Source organism: Gopherus flavomarginatus, chromosome 3, assembly GCF_025201925.1.
Source record: "Gopherus flavomarginatus isolate rGopFla2 chromosome 3, rGopFla2.mat.asm, whole genome shotgun sequence".
Classification (NCBI taxonomy): Eukaryota; Metazoa; Chordata; order Testudines; family Testudinidae; genus Gopherus; species Gopherus flavomarginatus.
In genome coordinates, this window is record NC_066619.1 from 232469712 (window position 1) to 232493099 (window position 23388).

The following is a 23388-nucleotide window of genomic DNA, read 5'->3' on the forward strand; positions in this document are numbered from 1 at the left end:
ATGTCTTCCTCACAATCGTCCTCGTGCTGATGTCTCTTAGCCAGGTTCTGCACATACTGCAGTATAATGCATGAGGTGTTTACAATGCTCGCAACAGCAGTGGTGAGCTGAGCAGGCTCTGCGCTTGCCGTGCTATGGCAGAAAAAAAGGAGTGAAATGATTGTCTGCAGTTGCTTTCACAGAGAGAGGGAGGGAGAGGAGACTGACGACACGTACCCAAAACCACCTTCGACAATGTTTTTTCCCCATCAGGCATTGGCAGCTTAATTCCAATGGGCAGTGGAGACTGCAGGAACTGTGGGATAGCTTCCCACAGTGCATCGCTCTGTGAGTCAATGCTAGTCACGGTAGTGAGGATGCACTCTGGTGAATTAATGCGCTTAATGAGGACATACACAATCGACTGAATAAAATTGATTTCTAAAAATAGACTTTTATAAAATTGACCTAATTTCATAGTGTAGACATACCCTAAGAGACTGACCTGGGTTTTCAGCAAGGACCTTGTGGTGCTTTTGCCTTCTATAGCAGAGGTTCTGGTTTGCTTGCTGGAATCATCTGGCCATATCTCACCTAATCACTTCCCTGCCACTGCAGGGGCCTCAGGAATTGGTGGCATCTGGCTTTCTCCTGTTCTCTGCATGGGGCACATCGTTTAGTTTCCTAAGGGCTGGAATGTTTTGGTCTAACTAGTCTTTAGGCTTAATATAGGGGCAGCTGGGTGAAGCTAAATGGTCTGTGATACTCAGGAGGTCATACTAGAGGATCTGAGGGTCCCTTCTGGCCTTAAACTCTATGAATTATAATGACGGTTTATAGAGTTGAAAGCCTCAAGAACTAACCAGTGATGTAAAATTGCATAAATGTTTCAGGATATGAGCACCTTATATTTATCCTTTATTAGTCCTTCAGTTTGCTCATCCACAGGGGAATAATTATAAACCAGAAAAGTCTCAGATCAGAGAGCCTGAAAGGGTGCATCCAGAGAGATTAGAGAGGAGTCAAAGGTGCTTCTAGCCCCATAACTATTGACAGACCTACTTTGTTGATGCTAGATAGAGGCTGGAAACAAAAAAAAATGTTCTTTTCTTCATGTTCTATCACACCTAGGACCTGGCCTGCTGATAATTTTCTGAAAATCCTTTCAGACGCCTCTAGTGAAGTCCATCCCTTTGTGACTTCACTGCACAGGCTTCATGCCTAGTTTAACATGCCGAGGGATTGCTTCTTAGCAGGATGTTGCTAGGACAATTTATATGAGGTTAATTGTAACTGTCTCATAGGGATACACACAGCAAAATCCTAAAAGAAAACAAAAAACCAAAAACTACCACTACACACAACAGGAAGGAACCCTACGTAAACTAACCCCCAAACCTGCCTTTGCTATCAGGGACTAACAAAAAAATACTGGGCACAAGAACAAAATGGATCCCAAGACTTCAGTGTCCCTTTGCAATTTTTGTTGCGTTCTGCAAAATTCCACAGATAGATGCTCAGTGTTCTTTTTGTTACCTATGTTGCTATCCTTTTTTCTTGTACCTGGCACAATTAGGCATTCAGCCATTCAAAGCAGAGCAGGTTGGATATTTTTGGACAGAACTCTGTTCTGTTGGAGAATGCCTATTCACCAACGTTGAAACGTTCTGCGGGAACATGTCAATGCTGAATGCAGCAGCAAAGGTAGGAACTCCCTCCTCCCCTATTCCATTCACCTCACTTGTGTCTGAGCTTTGAAGCCTGTTTGTGGCCATGATTAAGACCAGCTAAGTTATTTTTGTACAGACATATTAATGCAAAGATAACAACATCTGTATTGGCTATGTAAATAAATACAGGATTATTCCTCACCTGTGTGCATGCAGTATGTGTTTAACTTACAAAAGGTAAGACAATGAGAATGCTAGACAAACAGTAATGGAAACTGAATCCTCTGTTCACAGAACAGAAACAGTGTGAGTAGCAGCAGTGAAAATTTCCCTACACTTTTTCCCTTCTGTGCTTCAATCCTTACCTGGAAGAACGAACAACTTTTGTTTTGTTTGGCCTCCATGTTTACCAAATTGCTTTATTTTTCTGTGTGGGATATCTAAAAAGAGGCTAGATTCTGGATCATTGAATTCAATGAGTTTTGCCAGTGACTTTGATGGGAACTGAGTTAGACCCAAAGATTACTGTAGGATATGAGGACATCTGTCTACTAGCAACTAGTCTGAAATCAACAGCTCATTTACTCTTTCATTTAAACTTATGTCAGATGACAACAACTTTTAGTCACTACCAACTTAAATTTAATTTTAACCTGTCACTTAGAAGCGAAAGCCTCTGTATTTTAGTACCAATAATCCCCAGAGCTGTCGAGTTCCCTTATAATACCCATCTTAGTTAAGGTTTAATTGAAGCCTGAGTGTGTATCCAATAGTCAGACTGAAAGCTCATGTACATATCTGAGATTAGAAAGGAGAGCTCAGAGGATTTATTACTAGCCTTTTTTCATCTTGAACTTTGATGTTGATTTGAGCTTTCCTCCAAGCAGATTTGATCAGGCATCAGGAAAAAAAAAATACAGTAGAGTGTGAAATGAATTTTATGCTCCACATCATGAAAACACATTACATTCAACTCAGCTTTGTGTTGGAAAAAATAGATAAAGATCTAGGAAGGCATTTAGCTTGGCAATAGCTATTCTATTTAAAATCTATTATATACATCTGTGCCCACATCTATGGGAACAAACAAATAAAATTAGCAGGAACAACAGCCATCAAAAAGAGAGAACATAATAAAGGCAAAGTTTTGTTTTCCAGGACTATTCTGCTCCAGTGCAGTGCAAGAGAGAATTATTAGCAGTGCCAGCCAGATCCTTAATGATAAGGTTGTAAAATGTCAGAACACTTTTCAAATAACCTGGAAGAAAAGCAATGTAATGTTCATCAATCCTGACAAATTATTATAATCCATGAGTAAAGAAGTAGTAGTGATAGAGCTGTCTTCTGCTGCTGAAAGCCATCAGTTGAAATCTTAAAATCAAGAGGAGCAAGATACAGGGGACAAAGCACAAACCCAACTGAATGATACAAATATCAATAATACTCAACTGAAGGCCTAATAATTAAAAGGGAGGAAGTAGTACACTGTAAATATAAAGAAATATATATGAAGATAGATGCAGAGGTTTGTGCGTTTGCACATTATGGACTGGTTTCTGTGCTTAGCTGTACAAATCTGAATTTGTAGTCAGGATAGTTGTAATGTAAATGCACTAGGCTGTAAGGCACTTTCTCAGATAATATATTGGTGACTTTGAGCTCTGCTCAGAGTGAGGAGGGAAGTGTACACAGGTTTAGATATTTGTATTTCTTTTCCTCATTGCCTTTCTCAGTGAAAATTATAAAATTAAAATTACTTAAACTATTAAGAAGGAGGGAAAGTGCCCCACAGTCTTTCTTCAAAAGATAAATGCAGTGAGGAAAAGGAGTAGGTGTACTCAACCCAGTGTAACGCTCAAGAGGGTTAGCTTTTATGTTCTGTTTAAAAAGGAGAAAGAAGTGGGTTTAGGCTTATTAATGATTAGTGGAACAAAGTTCACAGTCTTTGCCCTTATATGCATAGTGGCAGTGAACAAACCCAACAGGGAGATGTAAGTATCTATTCGATATGGCTTTCAATAATGAAAACTCTAACAGGCCTTCCTCAAGTGCTGGTAGTCAGACCGCTCAGATATGACAAAAAGATATCAAGTTTAAAAGCAGAATTTATTTGGGTCTTCTTTACTGCGCAAGCTTGCTCTGTTTAGTGAGGGATGAAAATGATTTGTTCCAGAAAACTGAACTAGCTTTGTTTGTTTATGTTTCAGCTGCCGCAGATGACAAGAATGTCACTGAGTGACCAATCAGATGTAGGCGAGTGAGGTGTTTTGGCTATGACTAGGCAATATTATACAAGAGTGTCACAGGCTATGTCTACACTAGCGATTGGACACAGGTCCCTTCACGTGGTTGTGCCAGATTCCCCCCTATTGTTCACTTCTAAAACCCAGAAACACAGGTTTCAAAGTGTATATGGGTCAAAAATGCTTGCATGCCTGAGAGGTGTGGGGATGAAAATGCCTTGGGCTGTGGCATGGCCTTGTACCTATGCTAGTTTGTAGTGTGGACAGGGGTAAGGGACTTGTACAATGTCACAAGTTCAATAGTCCACCAGCCCTGTTCCCACAATGCTCTGAGCCCTTTCCTGCCAAACCCTTACCCAAATCTATAAAGGGGGTTGGGAACACCACATGGCTGTGTGCAGCAGCTCGCTATAGAAGCTCTCCACTTTGTTTTATTAAAGTTTCATTCCTTTCTCATTCACTGGTTTGTTATTTAATGAATCCCAAGATCGTCACAAGAACTATAATAGTTCAGCGTATACTAATTAACTTGTTAAATTTCCAAATTAACAATAAATGTATGAAACTTGATAGTCACATAGGTAATCACACTGAGACTACAGCCCATTCATGTTTTTTAACTATTGTGATATTTAGCAAGTGAAAACTAACTTAGCAAGGAGCCAATTGTTTTGTCATTTATACCATTGCAAGTCTACTAACTCCAGAGTAACTAAGAAAAGAATTAGGGTCAAAAGTTTTTTGTGTGATGTTCTGTAGCGTAATAAAGCCAAACTCATGAGCCACTAGATTTTAGGATAGTCTCTGAATTCCTTGGGCCACATCCTGAGCTGGTACAAATCAAGGTTGCTCCAGTGAAGTCATTCCTTAGTGGAGAGACCCTAGTTTACACCAGCTCAGGATTTGGCCCATTTTTCTCTTTTAATACTGTTAAGTCAGGAACCCTTTTAGTGTCTTGAACTCCTGAATCCAGGGTGTTCACCACATCTGACTGGATTTTAGGAGCTGTCATACTGTACATGAGTTATGAAAATAGAAAAACTTTCTAATCTTTGTATTTTTATTTAAATTAAAAACTTCTAAAACAGAGACAGTACACAATAAAAACTGATCCTCCACTCTGTTATACCAGCTTTATGCCAGTGTAGATTCATTAATTTCAATGGAATTTCACCAGTAACAGAGGTAATAGAGCAGAGAATCAGGCCTGTGGTACTGCAACTAATATGTACTTTTTAAAATTTCTTAAGGAGCTGATGCTGATCTAACTAAATGTTTTAAAATATGCTTTAGAAAGGTCTTTGTGCTAACGGTATTGGAAAAAACCCCTGTGTTTCTGTTTTTCCTTCTGTCTGGCTACATTGAATATAGTCTGTAGGGTATTAGTACTTGGAATGGGATGCACATTTCTTTTCCTTGGTATATTCAAGTTCTCAAGTATGTGTTTTGTCAACAATTAGGTTGTCTGTATGTTTTCCCCCTGAATTGACTTGTAAACTTTTATGGTATACATCTGTATATATTCAGTAGCCATTTATGCACTGAATTTTATGTAGGCTTATTAATGTCTATATAAATGTTATGTTAGCATATATTGTAAAAGAAAACTTACTTTAAATCATTTAATCCTGTGTTTTGCTTTCTTTCTTTTTGTTCAATTCTTTTTCTTTTCTTTTTTTCTGTGGCATTTTTTCTCACTTGGAAAAGGTCATAACATTTCAAGGTGTTCACTTTCTTTAGTACTGTTATGAAGCCTGAATCCTTGAGGTAATAAGATGCAGCTGATCTGTCAGTGACAATATGCAATGAGTGGAAAAGAAATACAGCAAAAGCGAAGCAAAAAAGCATCTACCCTCAGTAGCTTATGACAGTATAATGGCTATTCACTTTCTGAACATTATTGGAAAATCGCCCAAGGGGACAAAAAAACATGACTATGTGTCACCTAGTGTTATTCTTTTAACCTCTATAGTATTTTCAACCTTCGTGTTAATGTCACATGGTGATTCAAACTTAAGGAAAATTTCCTTTTTAATAGCCCTAGAAAGAGTGCTGTTATTTTTCAGCTCTTTAGTGATTCTAAATAGATTCTTGTTGTATGTATTAGTTGGAACTTTTCCTGACTGAAATTTTCAGATCATTCTTTTGGATGTATATGGCTCAGAAAAATAACAGTGACTTTCACTCTAGAGGTGGCTAGATTTCACTGGTGGTATCTGTAGAAAGGGGGTGTATGGGAGAGATAGTACCTTTGGGTGATTTGAACTGCCACACTCCTTGAGTGGTTCTTTTTCTCTCTGGTCCTCACTGTACACTCATCTGTCACCTGTGGCTCCATGTAGCTGTAAGTATGTGACAGTAGCCACATCCCGGTAAACCCCCTCGGCAGGTGGGCTAAACCAGGGGAGGGTAACCGGAAGTGACAGTGATTTAGAGATTGCCTTCCCAAGCATACAAGGACTGTTCTGGTGGTCAGGGCAGAAGAAGCCATATAAAAGTCCAGTGGCTTGAAAAGTAGTGCAGCAATATATTGTAGAAGGCGAAAGGCATGATGGGGTGATAGAGAAGTCAAGGCTATCCACTACAGCTAAAGAAATCTCCAGTTGTAACAGTCTTTGTGCCACTGGGCCAAGTTTCAGCAACTGAGAGAATGGGATTGTCCCAGTGCAACGAGTCCCCCATTTTAATCAACTTCACTCACGTGTCATTCATTCACATCATCTGTAGAAAGAAAAATGTGTGGCATGATGATTTAAAGTACATGGGTCTGATTCAAGTTGCCCTGCATTTTGTATGGGCATTCTCCTCAGTAAAAAGAAGGTATAAAATGCTTCCATTCTGAGTGTGTAGTATCTTACAGCACTATGCAAATTACTGCATGAGATGCAGATAGAGGTGAAGACTATAACATGCTACTCTGTAAATATGTTGAAAAAGTCCAATACTAAGCCCAGATCTAGTTTGCAATTCTAAAAGTAAGCCTGGTCTTGGTAGCAGTGTGTGGGGCAGGCCAGATGGCCTTTCTCATGGGAAGGCAAAATCTGACCTCCTCGTATAGTATGCTGCTGGAGTACCCCCTGCCAGAGAATCTTTGTGGACAATTTCATGGGAAAATACCCTCCTGCGGATTTTCAAGCATAAGAGAAACAATTTGACCCCATAATATATTCTATCCCTTATGTAATACATCCAATAATTCTATTTGCTTTTTAATTGCTGCTATGCTTTGTGCAGACATTATCATTATTGTATGATAAACAATGCCATCTAGATCTTTTATTTGGGAGATCAGTTCTGACCCCATTTAAAAAGTAATTTAACCTGTATTTCATCTATTCTACTGCCTAATATGAATATCTCATTCATTCAGCCTTTCTTTTTTTGCAGTCCTCCTTAGTTGTTGTTTGTCACTAAGAAACAAACTCTAGCAACTTTAATATTAACTGAAATTATAAGTAAATCTGTTTTCTTAAACAGATTATTTAACTTTCTGTATGGTCATCTTGTGTGAGACGAAAACAAAGTTAATCAAAAAGACATTGCAAATGGAAAATAACTTAGGCAGGATATTTATACTGGTGAAGGTCAGAGTGATTTTTTCCCCATAAGATGTGATATTATTATGCTGTACCTGACAGAAAAAATGAAATTTTGTTGACATATCTTAAATTTTTAATTGCATTTTGAGAAACAGAGAAAAGAATCTGTCATGATTTCCATGGCTGTCCTGTTCTTGAATCTTTTATCCACATACAAAATATTTCTCTTCCTCTTTACTGGTTATTTATTTCTCAGTTTTATCTGACTGCAGCAACTCAGCGATGTCACCTTTACTGTTCTTCAGCAAGAAAATGGCTGCTCATTGGGTTTACAGCAAATAATCAGTTGGTAACCTCTCACTCTAGTGAAAGAGACAAGATTTATAAAAGTCCAATTATACCACCACTGGTTTTTAGCCACTGATATATGGTTCATAGTACCATTTGGGACTGCTACTCTCAGTTTCTCCCTAACCTTGAACTTGATATCTTTACTCAAGCATGGCTTCCATGGAAAGTCCAATGGTAGCTACCTGAGTAAAGCCTGCAGCTTTGTGCTCCTAATTCTGAGTCTCTGAATACTGCTTCTTCCCACCTAGTATTCAGTTTTCCATATTCTAACCAGCAGTGCAGCTTAAGCCACTCCAAACTTGTCTGTTATGATACCAATGATCTATTGTGATTAGGAGCACAGTAAAACCCTGATCTTTCTCCCACTGACGTTTAAGAAAAACACCTGTTGACTTAAATGGTGCAGGATCTGGTCTAATTGAATGGGAGGTGGCAACCACTAGCTAGTATAGTAGGGGTAGTAGGGCTTGATCCTATAGGGGTGTTGGGGACTCTGAATGGCAATCAGCATTTTGGAAAATTAGGCCCATAGCCTGGCAAACTGGTACAGCTGACTGAAAAGGTTGGGAGCCATGACACTACAATACTGTGGACTGACTGAGAGTGTGCATTCTAATGTAAATTCTTTTGCTGCAGCTCATGTGTGTAGCAAATTTAAGGTAAAAAAGTACACCTCTGAATGATGCATTATTAAGATTGTTTCTCTTTTATAATGTAGCTCCTGTGCAGTATCTGATGTGTAGACAGTTCTCAGTTTCTGTAAGATATTTATGCACTACTGTCATTAACTATGCTTGCTTTCATGAAAAGAAAGTGAAAACATTTGCAATTTATTTAAAAAATACATTAAAACTACCTAGGTAATATCAACATTTATGCTATTTACTGGATAGAAAAGAATATAGCACTAAGACATTGAAAAGTACTATTTCTGCCATGGAGTTTTTTCTTTATTTAAAAAATAAGCTGTTAAGTAAGTATTTTATATTTTTCATTTCTCCCCTACTCTCAGTTGTTTTTTGTAAAACTTCCCTAGAAGTCTGAAAATAAAATTTTCTTTCCCACTGATTTTGTCTTTTTCCATTTGGCAACTATTGATTTTTGCTTCACGGAGTTTTAGCAGGCGTTGACATTAAACAATAGCAGCTTTCCTTTAACAACACTAAAATAATCAATTACATCACACCTCTAGGAATAGTGGCAAACACAGTTTTAACAAATACTGCAATCCCAGCCAAGTGTGTATAACACATTGTTTTTTGTGATCCACAAAAGCATTGGTCATTTAGACACATGAAGAAGATTCAGAACACTTATTATTTATGTGCAATATTGTCATAGTTTCCTGATTAAATATTATTTATTTATTTGTATTGTGGTAGTGCCTTTGTAACCCACACACCTCCTGGGTGTGATGTTCTGTCCCACCTAATGGCACCATGTCATAAACAGATAGTTAAGGATTAATAGAATAGGAGTACTTCATGTCTCTTTTGCCTGTAAAGGGTTAACAAGTTCGGTGAGCCTGGCTGTCGCCTGACCAGAGGACCAATCAGGGGACAGGATACTTTCAAATCTTGAGGGAGGGAAGTTTTTGTGTGTGCTGTTAGTTTTTGGTTGTTGTTCTCTCTGGGTTCTGAGAGTGACCAGACGTGCAACCAGGTTTCTCTCCAATCTCTCTGATACAGGCTCTTATGTACTCAGAATAGTAAGTACTAGGTAGATAAGGCAAGTTAGGCTTATGTTTGTTATCTTTATTTGGGAGGAGTTCAAATTTGTATTTTGCTGAAAGGATTTTAATTTGTACTTGTATACTTAGGCTGGGAGGGTATTCCCAGTGTCTATAGCTGAAAGACCCTGTAACATATTCCATCTTAAATTTACAAAGATAATTTTTACTGTTTTTTCTTTCTTTTATTAAAAGCTTTTTCTTGTTTAAGAACCTGATTGTTTTTTTATTCTGGTGAGACCCCAGGGGACTGGGTCTGGATCCACCAGGGAATTGGTGGGGAGAAAGGAGGGATTACTTTCTCTCTCAGGGAGAGTCTGGGAGGGGGAGAGAGAAGGAGGGAGGAAGGTGAATTTTCCTCTGTTTTAAGATTCAAGGAGTTTGAATCACAGTGATCTTCCAGGGTAACCCAGGGAGGGGAAGTCTGGGAGAGGCAATGGTGAGGGAAAGGGTTTACTTTCCTTGTGTTAAGATCCAGAGGGTCTGGGTCTTGGGGTCCCTGGGCAAGGTTTTGGGGGGACCAGAGGGTACCAGGCACTGGAATTCCTGGTTGGTGGCAGGGCTACAAGTACTAAACTGGTAATTGAGCTTAGAGGAATTCATGCCGGTACCCCATCTTTTGGACGCTAAGGTTCAGAGTGGGGGTTTATACCATGACACACCAAGACCACTTAGAGAGAGTTAAATAAGGCTGCTCTACAGCCTTAACTAACAGCCAGTTGACTTTTAGCGCACTCGGTAGAGGCTCACGCACTAAGCTCCAGAGGCCCCAGGTTCAATCCTGCCCGCTGACATCCGGAGTCTGTCGGTGTTATACATTGAATCCAACAAGGATCAAGATTCCATTGTGCTAGACACTCTAATGGAAAGATGGTCTATACCCCCAAAAACTTACACTCTAAGCAAGATAATAATATATTGTAATGAACCAACATCTGTTGGTGAAAGAGACAAGTTTTCAAGCTTTCACAGCACTCTTCTTCAAGTCTGGGAAAGATACACAGAGGGTACATCTACACTACAACAAAAGTCCCACGGCATGGTGATGGCTGGCCCACGTCAGCTGACTTGGGCTCATGGGGTTCAGGCTTCGGGGCTAAAAACTGTAGTGTAGACATTTGGGCTTGGGCTGGAGCCCAGTGTCTGAAACATCATGAGGGGGCTGGATGTCAAAGTCCAGACTCCAGCCCAAGCCCCACGAGCCTAAATCAATTGACTTGGGCTCTGAGACATGGGGCTGCAGGTTCTTTTATCACAGTAGATATAACCTGCATGTTACAGCTAAATACAAGGTGGGACAGATCAGTGGCTTTCAACCTTTCCAGACAACTGTACCCATTCAGGAGTCTGATTTGTCTTGCGTATCCCCAAGTTTCACCTCACTTACAATCTACTTGCTTACAAAATCAGACATAAAAATACAAAAGTGTCTCAGCACACTATTACTGAAACATTGCTTACTTTCTCATTTTTACCATATAATTATGAAATGAATTAATTGGAATATAAATATTGTACTTACATTTAAGTGTGCAGTGTATTGAGCAGTATAAACAAGTCATTGTCTGTATGAAATTTTAGTTTGTATTGACTTTGTTAGTGCTTTTTATGTAGCCTGTTGTACAGCTTGACAAATATCTAGGTGAGTTGATGTACCCCCTGGAAGACCTCTATTGAAAACTACTTGAACAGATTGATTAGCATAAGTAGTCAACACATATTGTAAGACACCTTTCAAGGTGAAGTGGCAGATTAACACCTCTGCAGTCGTAGGACAAAAAAGGTGGCATAGTAGGTTACAGATTGTTGTAATAAACTATAGATCCAGTATCTTTATTAAGTCCATGATTTTTAGTGTCTAGCAAAGTTATAAAGCTCCCACGCTAGTCTTTTGAAGGCGTTGTACAGGTTCCCTAAGAGGATGAAGAGGTCAGATATGGAGTGACCGTTTTGAGAAAAGTGTTCGCCCAGGGGTGATGTGATGCGTTTTCCTTTTATCATTTTTCTGGATGAGTTCATTCAAGAGTGTAGTGATTTGTCTTGTTTAACCCCCATAGTTGTTACTGGATGTGTTAACTACTTATGCTAAACAATCCGTTCCACCTTGTATTCAGCTGTGATACTCTCAGGATATGTCTACACTACGGGATTATTCCAATTTTACATAAACCGGTTTTATAAAACAGATTGTATAAAGTCGAGTGCATGTGGCCACACTAAGCACATTAATTCAACGGTGTGCATCCATGGTCCGAGGCTAGCGTCGATTTCTGGAGTGTTGCACTGTGGGTAGCTATGCCGTAGCTATCCCATAGTTCCCGCAGTCTCCCCACCCCTTGGAATTCTGGGTTGAGAGCCCAGTGCCTGATGGGGCAAAAATCATTGTCGCGGGTGGTTCTGGGTACAGCCTCACCCCTCCCTTCGTGAAAGCAGCAGACAACCATTTCGCACCTTTTTTCCTGGGTGAACTGTGCAAACGCCATAGCACAGCAAGCATGAACCCTGCTCAGATCAATACCGCTATTGTGGATGTTGTAAACACCTCGCGCATTCTCGTGCAGTCTATGCTGAACCGGGACCTGCAAAGCCAGGCGAGGAGGAGGCGGCGGCTATGGCAGCGCGGCGACGAGAGTGATGAGGACATGGAAACTGAATTATCTCAAACCACGGGCCCCTGCACTTTGGAGATCCTGCTGGTAATGGGGCAGGTTCTAGCCATTGAACGCCAATTTTGGGCCTGGGAAACAAGCACAGACTGGTGGGACTGCATAGTTTTGCAGGTGTGGGACGATTCCCAGTGGCTGCAAAACTTTTGCATGCGTAAGGGCACTTTCATGGAACTTTGTGACTTGCTTTCCCCTACCCTGAAATGCCATAATACCAAGATGAGAGCAGCCCTCACAGTGGAGAAGCGAGTGGCAATAGACCTGTGGAAGCTTGCAACGCCAGACAGCTACCGATCAGTCGGGAATCAATTTGGAGTGGGAAAATCTACTGTGGGGGCTGCTGTGATGCAAGTAGCCAAAGCAATCATTAAGCTGCTGCTATGAAAGGTTGTGACTCTGGGAAATGTGCAGGTCATAGTGGATGGCTTTGCTGCAATGGGATTCCCTAACTGTGGGGGGGGGGGCGATAGATGGAACCCATATCCCTATCTTGGCACCGGAGCACCAGGGCACCCAGTACATAAACCGCAAGGGGTACTCTTCAATGGAGCTGCAAGCACTGTTGGATCACAAGGTGTCATAAACAGATAGCTAAGGGTTAATGTCTCTTTCACCTGAAGCACCTGACCAGAGGACCAATCAGGAAACCGGATTTTTTCAACTCTGGGTGGAGGGAAGTTTGTGTCTGAGTCTTTTGTCTGTCTTCCTGCTTTCTCTGAGCTTTGGAGAAGTAGTTTCTACTTTCTAGTCTTCTGTTTCTAAGTGTAAGGACAAAGAGATCAGATAGTAAGTTCTATGGTTTCTTTTCTTTGGTATTTGCAGGAATATAAGTGCTGGAGTGCTTTGATTTGTATTCTTTTTGAATAAGGCTGTTTATTCAATATTCTTTTAAGCAATTGACCCTGTATTGTATCATCTTAATACAGAGAGACCATTTGTATGTATTTTTCTTTCTTTTTATATAAAGCTTTCTTTTAAGACCTGTTGGAGTTTTTCTTTACTTCAGGAAAATTGAGTCTGTACTCACCAGGGAATTGGTGGGAGGAAGAAATCGGGGAGATCTGTGTGTTGGATTTGCTAGCCTGATTTTGCATTCCCTCTGGGGGAATAGGAAAGTACTATTTGTTTCCAGGATTGGAAACAGAGAGGGGGAGTCCCTCTGTGTAGTTTCACAGAGCTTGTGTCTGTGTATCTCTTCAGGAGCACCTGGAGGGGGGAAGGGAAAAAGGATTATTTCCCTTTGTTGTGAGACTCAAGGGATTTGGGTCTTGGGGTCCCAGGGAAGGTTTTTCAGGGGGACCAGAGTGCCCCAAAACACTCTAATTTTTTGGGTGGTGGCAGCAGGTACCAGGTCCAAGCTGGTAACTAAGCTTGGAGGTTTTCATGCTAACCCCCATATTTTGGACGCTAAGGTCCAAATCTGGGACTAAGGTTATGATATGGTGTGCAGCGGTTAAGGGATAGACAGAATCCAGAAGCCAGTAGGAATATTATATTTTTCTCTTCTCTGCTAAGGGCTTTTTAGCAGAGAGAAACAGTTGGTTTTAAAAGGGAACCAGAGAGAATTTTTTTTTCTGCTCTCTCTGGCAGTTTGTGGCTTGCATGTTAAGCAAGAAGCCATTACCAGACTGTTAAGGGTCTTTTGTCATGCAATAGCCCTCCCATTAGGAGGCAAGTTCCAGCACTATATGCATGCAAATAAAGTGTTTTTTCAGGTTTACTTAACATTGAAGATTAGCTAAAGGCACTGTTGCTAGGCAGACTTCAGGAGGCAAGAGAACCTGCAGTTCAGAAGATAAACACCGGAGGGCACCCCAACACAAGAAAACAGGAATCATGACTTCTAAGGCAAAAATTGAGGCCGAAGAGCAATTCAAAGAAGCTGAACACAGGCGACAGATAGAGATGAAAGAAAAGGAAGAAAGCATCAAACTGGCAGCCTTCCAAAGAGAACAGGCAGCCCAAGAGGCAGCACACAAAAGAAAACTAGAAGAAGAAGAGGTGGCCTACCGAAGGAAACAAGCAGAAGAAGAGTTGGCCCACCGCCGAGAAATGGAAAAACAACAAAAAGAAATGGAAAAACAACAAAAAGAGAAGGAAGAGAAGGAAAAACAGAGAAAACATGAACTGGAGTTGGCAAAAGCTGGGCTGCATGTGCCAGCCAACCCTAACAACCCGGCGCCCATTATTGCTCCACAGCACAGGAAATTTCCCACCTACAAGGCAGGTGATGACACCGAGGCCTTCTTGGAAAATTTTGAAAGAGCCTGTCTTGGGTACAGCATTCCCGAAGACCAGTACATGGTAGAATTGAGGTCACAGCTCAGTGGACCTTTAGCAGAGGTGGCAGCTGAAATGCCTAAGCAGCAAATGAATGACTATAAACTTTTTCAAACCAAGGCCAGATACAGAATGGGGATAACCCCAGATCATGCCCGTCGGCGTTTCAGAACCCAAAAGTGGAAACCAGAGGTGTCATTTCCCAAACATGCCTACTACATTGCAAAAAACTATGAGGCCTGGATAACAGGAAACAACATTCAAACCTTGGAAGAACTGCACCTCCTCATACAAATGGAGCAGTTCTTGGATGGTGTTCCTGAAGACATCACACGGTACATACAAGATGGAAATCCCAAAGATATCGCTGAGGCGGGGGAAATTGGAGCCAAATGGATGGAACTGGCAGAAAGCAAGAAAGCTACTGTCAAGGGGAACGATTACCCCAGGGGGCACACAGACCATAAACCCTACAACCGAGGACAGCCAAAGACCCCACATACCACCCAAGTAAAGCCACAGATACCCTACCCTTCAACCTCACCAGTCTCCAGTAACTCACCTCGGCCCAGTGACCCATCAGATGGAAGATGCTTTAAGTGTAATGAACTGGGACATATCAAGGCCAACTGTCCCAAGAACACCATGCGAGTGCAATTCATTACACCACCATCACCCCAAAGATCCCCAGGCCCGGATGCCTCTCAAATACCCTTGGAGCGAAGGGAAAATTTGAGAGTGGGCGGAAAGAAGGTTACTGCGTGGAGAGACACGGGGGCACAAGTGTCAGCTATCCACCAATCCTTCGTTGACCCCAAATTCATCAACCCAAAGGCCAAAGTTACAATTTACCCCTTCATGTCACAAGCTGTAGACTTGCCTACAGCTCAACTGCCTGTCCAGTACAAAGGCTGGTCAGGAATGTGGACTTTTGCAGTCTATGACAATTATCCTATCCCCATGCTACTGGGGGAAGACTTGGCCAACCAGGTGAGGCGGGCCAAGAGAGTGGGAATGGTTACACGTAGCCAAACCAGGCAAGCTTCCAGACCCATTCCTGTTCCTGAGCCGTCCACAGAGGCCCCGTCTGTGTTACCAGAGACCCAGGCAGAGGTAGTGGACCCAGATTCCATGCCTACCACTGAAGCAGCCACAGCATCTCCAGTCCCAGGCCCGGAACTGGAACAGCAACCAGCACCAGCAAGTGCAACCACATTTTCAAACTCAACGCCAGAGGGCGCCAGCGAGCCAGAACTGGCAGAAGCAACAGACAGCCATACCCAAAAGGCTCAGCCAGAGCCTGAAATACCCTCAGGTGCACCAGCGGAGAGCGATTCACCAGCAACGGAAACAACCCCATCACCTACATCGCTTCCAGAGGGACCAAGCCCAAGTCCACAGTCTGAGGAAGAACTGGTGACCCCAGCCTCAAGGGAACAGTTCCAGGCTGAGCAGGAAGCGGATGACAGCCTTCAGAAAGCTTGGGCGGCGGCACGGAGCACCCCACCGCCTCTCAGCTCTTCTAATCGATCCCGGTTTGTTATAGACCAAGGACTTTTATACAAGGAAATTCTTTCTGGTGGACACCGGGAAGAATGGCAGCCGCAAAAACAGTTGGTGGTTCCAACTAAGTACCAGGGGAAGCTCTTAAGCTTAGCCCATGATCATCCCAGTGGCCATGCTGGGGTGAACAGAACCAAGGACCGGTTGGGGAAGTCCTTCCACTGGGAGGGGATGGGCAAGGACGTTGCCAAGTATGTCCGGTCTTGTGAGGTATGCCAAAGAGTGGGAAAGCCTCAAGACCAGGTCAAGGCCCCTCTCCAGCCACTCCCCATACTTGAGGTCCCATTTCAGCGAGTAGCTGTGCATATTCTGGGCCCTTTCCCAAAAAAGACGCCCAGAGGAAAGCAGTACGTACTGACTTTAGTGGACTTTGCTACCCGATGGCCAGAAGCAGTCGCTCTAGGCAACACCAGGGCTAACACTGTGTGCCTGGCCCTAACAGACATCTTTGCCAGGGTAGGTTGGCCCTCCGACATCCTTACAGATTCAGGGTCTAATTTCCTGGCAGGGACCATGGAAAAACTGTGGGAAACTCATGGGGTGAATCACTTGGTTGCCACCCCGTACCACCATCAAACCAATGGCCTGGTGGAAAGGTTCAATGGAACTTTGGGGGCCATGATACGAAAGTTCATCAACGAATTCTCCAATAATTGGGACCTAGTGTTGCAGCAGTTGCTGTTTGCCTACAGGGCTGTACCACATCCCAGTTTAGGGTTTTCACCATTTGAACTTGTGTATGGTCACGAGGTTAAGGGGCCATTACAGTTGGTGAAGCAGCAATGGGAGGGGTTTACGCCTTCTCCAGGAACTAACATTCTGGACTTTGTAAGCAACCTACAAAGCACCCTCCGACACTCTTTAGCCCTTGCTAGAGAGAACCTAAAGGATGCTCAAGAAGAGCAAAAGGCCTGGTATGACAGACATGCCAGAGAACGTTCCTTCAAGGTAGGAGACCAGGTTATGGTCTTGAAGGCGCAACAGGCCCATAAGATGGAAGCATCATGGGAAGGGCCCTTCACGGTCCAAGAGCGCCTGGGAGCTGTAAACTACCTCATAGCATTTCCCAATTCCTCACTAAAGCCTAAAGTGTACCATGTTAATTCTCTCAAGCCTTTCTATTCCAGAGACTTACAGGTTTGTCAGTTTACAGTCCAGGGAGATGATGCTGAGTGGCCTGACGGTGTCTACTACGACGGGAAAAAAGACGGTGGCGTGGAAGAGGTGAACCTCTCAACCACCCTGGAACGTCTGCAGCGGCGACAAATCAAGGAGCTGTGCACTAGCTTCGCCCCATTGTTCTCAGCCACCCCAGGACGGACTGAACGGGCATACCACTCCATTGATACAGGTAATGCTCACCCAATCAGAACCCCACCCTACCGAGTGTCTCCTCATGCCCAAGCTGCTATAGAACGGGAGATCCAGAACATGCTACAGATGGGTATAATCCGCTCATCTACCAGTGCATGGGCATCTCCAGTGGTTCTGGTACCCAAACCAGATGGGGAAATACGCTTTTGCGTGAACTACCGTAAGCTAAATGCGGTAACTCGTCCGGACAACTATCCAATGCCACGCACTGATGAGCTATTGGAAAAGTTGGGACGTGCCCAGTTCATCTCTACAATAGACTTAACCAAGGGGTACTGGCAAGTACCGCTAGATGAACCTGCCAAGGAGAGGTCAGCATTCGTCACCCATGCGGGGGTGTATGAATTCAATGTCCTTCCTTTCGGCCTTCGAAATGCACCCGCCACCTTCCAGAGGCTGGTAGATGGTCTACTAGCTGGACTGGGAGAATTTGCAGTTGCCTACCTCGATGATGTGGCCATTTTTTCAGACTCCTGGCCCGAACACCTACTACACCTGGAAAAGGTCTTTGAGCGCATCAGGCAGGCCGGACTAACTGTTAAGGCCAAAAAGTGTCAAATAGGCCAAAACAGAGTGACTTACCTGGGGCACCAGGTGGGTCGAGGAACCATAAACCCCCTACAGGCCAAGGTGGATGCTATCCAAAAGTGGCCTGTCCCAAAGTCAAAGAAGCAGGTCCAATCCTTCTTAGGCTTGGCCGGATACTACAGGCGATTTGTACCACACTACAGCCAAATCGCTGCCCCATTGACCGACCTGACCAAAAAGACCCAGCCAAATGCCGTTAAGTGGACTGATGAGTGTCAAAAGGCCTTTACCCAGCTTAAGGCGACGCTCATGTCTGACCCTGTGCTCAGGGCCCCGGACTTTGACAAGCCATTCCTAGTAACCACAGATGCATCTGAGCATGGTATAGGAGCAGTGCTCATGCAGGAAGCAACAGATCACAACTTCCATCCTGTCGTGTTTCTCAGCAAGAAACTGTCTGAGAGGGAAAGTCACTGGTCAGTCAGTGAAAAGGAATGCTATGCCATTGTGTACGCCCTGGAAAAGCTACGCCCATATGTTTGGGGACGGCGGTTCCAACTACAAACTGACCATGCTGCACTAAAGTGGCTTCATACTGCCAAGGGGAACAACAAGAAACTTCTTCGTTGGAGTTTAGCTCTCCAAGATTTTGATTTTGAAATTCAACACATCACAGGAGCTTCTAACAAAGTTGCTGATGCACTCTCCCGAGGGAGTTTCCCAGAATTCAGTAGTTAAAAAGTGTTCTTAAAATGTAGAAGTCTGTTAGTTATATACTTAGTGGTATATGTAAAGGTGCATGTGTTGTATTAATCTGTTTATTTTCAAGTTCTAGAAGGAAATCGCCGCCAGTGAGCTTCCCCACTGTCTGCAATTTGGGGGGCGTGTCATAAACAGATAGCTAAGGGTTAATGTCTCTTTCACCTGAAGCACCTGACCAGAGGACCAATCAGGAAACCGGATTTTTTCAACTCTGGGTGGAGGGAAGTTTGTGTCTGAGTCTTTTGTCTGTCTTCCTGCTTTCTCTGAGCTTTGGAGAAGTAGTTTCTACTTTCTAGTCTTCTGTTTCTAAGTGTAAGGACAAAGAGATCAGATAGTAAGTTCTATGGTTTCTTTTCTTTGGTATTTGCAGGAATATAAGTGCTGGAGTGCTTTGATTTGTATTCTTTTTGAATAAGGCTGTTTATTCAATATTCTTTTAAGCAATTGACCCTGTATTGTATCATCTTAATACAGAGAGACCATTTGTATGTATTTTTCTTTCTTTTTATATAAAGCTTTCTTTTAAGACCTGTTGGAGTTTTTCTTTACTTCAGGAAAATTGAGTCTGTACTCACCAGGGAATTGGTGGGAGGAAGAAATCGGGGAGATCTGTGTGTTGGATTTGCTAGCCTGATTTTGCATTCCCTCTGGGGGAATAGGAAAGTACTATTTGTTTCCAGGATTGGAAACAGAGAGGGGGAGTCCCTCTGTGTAGTTTCACAGAGCTTGTGTCTGTGTATCTCTTCAGGAGCACCTGGAGGGGGGAAGGGAAAAAGGATTATTTCCCTTTGTTGTGAGACTCAAGGGATTTGGGTCTTGGGGTCCCAGGGAAGGTTTTTCAGGGGGACCAGAGTGCCCCAAAACACTCTAATTTTTTGGGTGGTGGCAGCAGGTACCAGGTCCAAGCTGGTAACTAAGCTTGGAGGTTTTCATGCTAACCCCCATATTTTGGACGCTAAGGTCCAAATCTGGGACTAAGGTTATGATACAAGGGACATTTCACCAACATCCACGTGGGATGGCCAGGAAGGGTTCATGATGCTCGCGTCTTCAGAAGCACTGCTCTGTTTAAACTGCTGCAGCAAGGGAATTACTTCCCAGACCAGAAAATAACAGTTGGGGATGTTGAAATGCCTGTCGTTATCCTGGGGGACCCAGCCTACCCCTTGATGCCATGGCTCATGAAGCCATACACAGGCAGCCTGGACAGTGGTCAGGAGCTGTTCAACTACAGGCTGAGCAAGTGCAGGATGGTGGAAGAATGTGCATTTGGCCGTTTAAAGGCGCGCTGGTGCACATTACTGACTCGCTCAGACCTCAGCCAAACCAATGTCCCCTTTGTTATTGCTGCTTGCTGTGTGTTCCACAATCTCTGTGAGAGTAAGGGGGAGACCTTTATGGCGGGGTGGGAGGCTGAGGCAAATCACCTGGCTGCTGATTACGCGCAGCCAGACACCAGGGCGATTAGAAGAGCACACCAGGAAGCGGTGCGCATCAGAGAAGCTTTAAAAACGAGTTTCATCATGGGCCAGGGTACGGTGTGACTGCTGTGTTTGTTTCCCCTTCATGAACGCCCCCCTTTTATTGACTTCTTCCTTGTAAGCAACTCCCCCTCCCCCTTCGATTACAGCTTGCTTAAGGAAATAAAGTCACTATCGTTTAAAAATCATGTATTCATTATTAAAAGTAATTATAAAAAGAGGCAGAGAACTGACAAGGTATCCCGGGTGTGGTTTGGGAGGAGCATAGGAGGGAAGGAAAAGGCCTTTAAATACATTTCAATGTAATGACAGCCTTTTGATTGGACTGGCCACGGGGGTGGAGTGGGCGGGTGCACGAAGCCTTCCCCCACGCGTTCTTACACGTCTGGGTGAGGAAGATATGGAACATGGTGAGTGGTGAGGGTGGTTACACAGGGGCTGCAGCGGCACTCTGTGACCCTGCTGCTCTTCCTGAAGATCCACCAGACGTCGGAGGATATCAGTTTGATCACGCAGCAGCTCCAGCGTTGCATCCCGCCACCACTGATCTTCCTGCCTACACCTCTGATCTTCCTGCCGCCACCTCTCATCTCGAGCGTCTCTCCTATCCTCACGTTGGTCCCTCCTGTCCTCACGTTCACTAGCATCTTTCCTGTACTTTGCTACCATGTCCTTCCAGTCATTCAGATGAGCTCTTTCATTGCGGGTTACTTCCATGATTTCCGAGAACATTTCGTCTCGCGTCTTCTTTTTCCTCCGCCTTATCTGAGAGAGCCTCTGGGATAGAGTAGGGAGGCTTGAAAAATGTGCAGCTGCATGAGGGAGGGAAAAAAGGGAGAGAAGTATTTAAAAAGATACATTTTTCAGAACAATGGTTAAACTCTTTCACAGTGAACAACACTATTCACCTTACATAGCACATGTGATTTCACTACAAGGTCGCATTTTGCATCTTAATATTGAGTGCCTGTGGCTCTGGTGTTACAGATCTCACAGACGCAGGTCTGGGCATCAGAATTCAGCTTGCATGCGGCCATGGTAAGCCATTGTCTTTCGGCTTCTCCAGCCTTCATATACACAGTGCCCTCTGATGCTTCTTTCCTGTTAACATGCAGCAGCAGAAGCCAACCCCCCCATCCAATTCTCTAGGATGATTGCTTTACCCCTCCCCCCACCGCATGGCTGGTATCATGGAAGATCACTGCTAATCACCCCCCTTCCCGCCCCCCACCACGTGACTGGTAGCTGGGAGGATTCTTGCTAGCCAAACGCAAGAAAGCTTAGCGCTATCCTTCCTCCCCTCCTTCCGCTTGGCTACGTGCAAGGAAGGATTTCTTTTAAGCAACAGCCCAGTAGGAAAATGGCCATCTCTGTCCCCTTTATTAAATTCCTGAATTTCAACCAGGTTACCATGAAAGATATCACTCTGCTGAGGATAACAGATCGAGATAAAGAACAGATGTTTCTTGAATGCCAGCAATCACCAGGACCATACGCAGCTATGCTTTGTCATGCAATGATACCCGATTACTTGCTACATGCATGGCGTGGTAAAGTGTCCTACCATGGTGGACGGAACAAGGCTGCCTTGCCCAGAAACCTTCTGCAAAGGCTTTTGGAGTACCGCCAGGAGCGCTTCATGGAGATGTCCCTGGAGGATTTCTGCTCCATCCCCAGACATGTTAACAAACTTTTCCAGTAACTTTACTGGCCGCGAATGCATCCCAAGCCCTCATGGCAAATCAATCATTAAAAAATGCTTGCTTTTAAGCCATGTTTTATATTTACAAAGGTACACTCACCAGAGGTCGCTTCCATAGCTTCACTGTCTGGGCTAGTGGCTTGGGAGGGCTGGGAGGGTAATTCTGTCTGAGTCACAAAAAGCTCCTGGCTGTTGGGGCTAATGGAGTGCTGTGTGCCCGCTGCAAGGTCGTCCTTCTCTTCCTCCTTCTCCTCCTCATCTTCCCCCTCCGCAGAATCCTCAGCCATGATTGAGATTACAACCCCCACCTCGGAATCCACGGACAGGGGCGGGGTAGTGGTGGCGCAGCCCCCTAAAATTGCATGCAGCTCAGCGCAGAAGCAGCATGTTTTCGGCCCTGACTCGGACCTTCCGTTTGCTGCTTTGGTTTTCTGGTAGGCTTGTCTGAGCTCCTTAACTTTCACTCTGTACTGCACTGAGTCCCTGGTGTGGCCTTTGGCCATCATAGCCTTGGAAATTTTTTCAAATATTTTTTCATTTCGTCTTTTGGAACGGAGTTCTGTTAGCACTGAATCCTCTCCCCATATAGCGATCAGATCCAGTACCTCCCGTGCGGTCCATGCTGGAGCTCTTTTTCGATTCTCAGGAGACTGCATTGCTACCTGTGCTGATGAGCTCTGTGTGGTCACCTGTGCTGATCACAGCTCCACGCTGGCCAAACAGGAAATGAAATTCAAAAGTTCGCGGGGCTTTTCTTGTATACCTGGCCAGTGCATCCGAGTTCAGACTGCTGTCCAGAGCGGTTACAGTGGTGCACTGTGGGATACCCCCCCGGAGGCCAATACCGTCGATTTGCGGCCACACTAACTCTAATCCGATATGGTAATATCGATTTTAGCGCTACTCCTCTCATCGGGGAAGAGTACAGAAACCGATGTGAAGAGCCCTTTATATCGATAGAAAGGGCCTCGTAGTGTGGACGGATGCGGCGTTAAATCGGTTTAACGCTGCTAAAATCGGTTTAAACGCGTAGTGTAGACTAGGCCTCAGTACCTTTCCCAGATAGAAGAGCTCTGAGTCTTTCACCAACAGAAGTTAGTCCAATAAAATATATTACCTGACTCACTTTGTCTCTCTAATATCCTGGGACCAACATGGCTACAACACTGCAAACTACAATCTAAGCAATAAGAGCTTGTCTACATTTAAAGTGCTGCAGCGGTGCAACTGCATCACTGTAGCACTTCAGTGAAGACACTACTTATGCCAACGGACGGAGTTCTTTCATCAGCATAGATAATCCACTTCCCTGAGAGGTGGTAGCTATGTTAACAGAATTTTCCCATCGATCTAGCACTGTCTACTTAATCCTCCCATTGACTTAACGTGGGGTTTGGTTGGTTTAACTGTGTCACTTGGGGTGTAGATTTTTCACACCCCTGAGCGACATAGTTGTACCAACCTAATTTCATAGTGTAGATCTGGCCTAATTCAAATACTTTTGCACACAAGTGGTTATTA

General features: G+C 43.8%; 1 protein-coding gene across 1 annotated transcript; it reads right to left on the minus strand.

Annotated features, from left to right (window-relative positions):
* Positions 1 to 20380: 20380 nt before the first annotated feature.
* LOC127048350 (eukaryotic translation initiation factor 3 subunit A-like) lies at positions 20381 to 22056 on the minus strand. Its single transcript, XM_050948106.1, has 2 exons — positions 21968 to 22056; positions 20381 to 20977 (listed from the first exon to the last, which is right to left on the minus strand). The coding sequence occupies exons 1-2, from the start codon at positions 21981 to 21983 to the stop codon at positions 20463 to 20465; spliced, it is 531 nt and encodes a 176-aa protein (XP_050804063.1). The 5' UTR covers positions 21984 to 22056; the 3' UTR covers positions 20381 to 20462.
* Positions 22057 to 23388: the final 1332 nt, after the last annotated feature.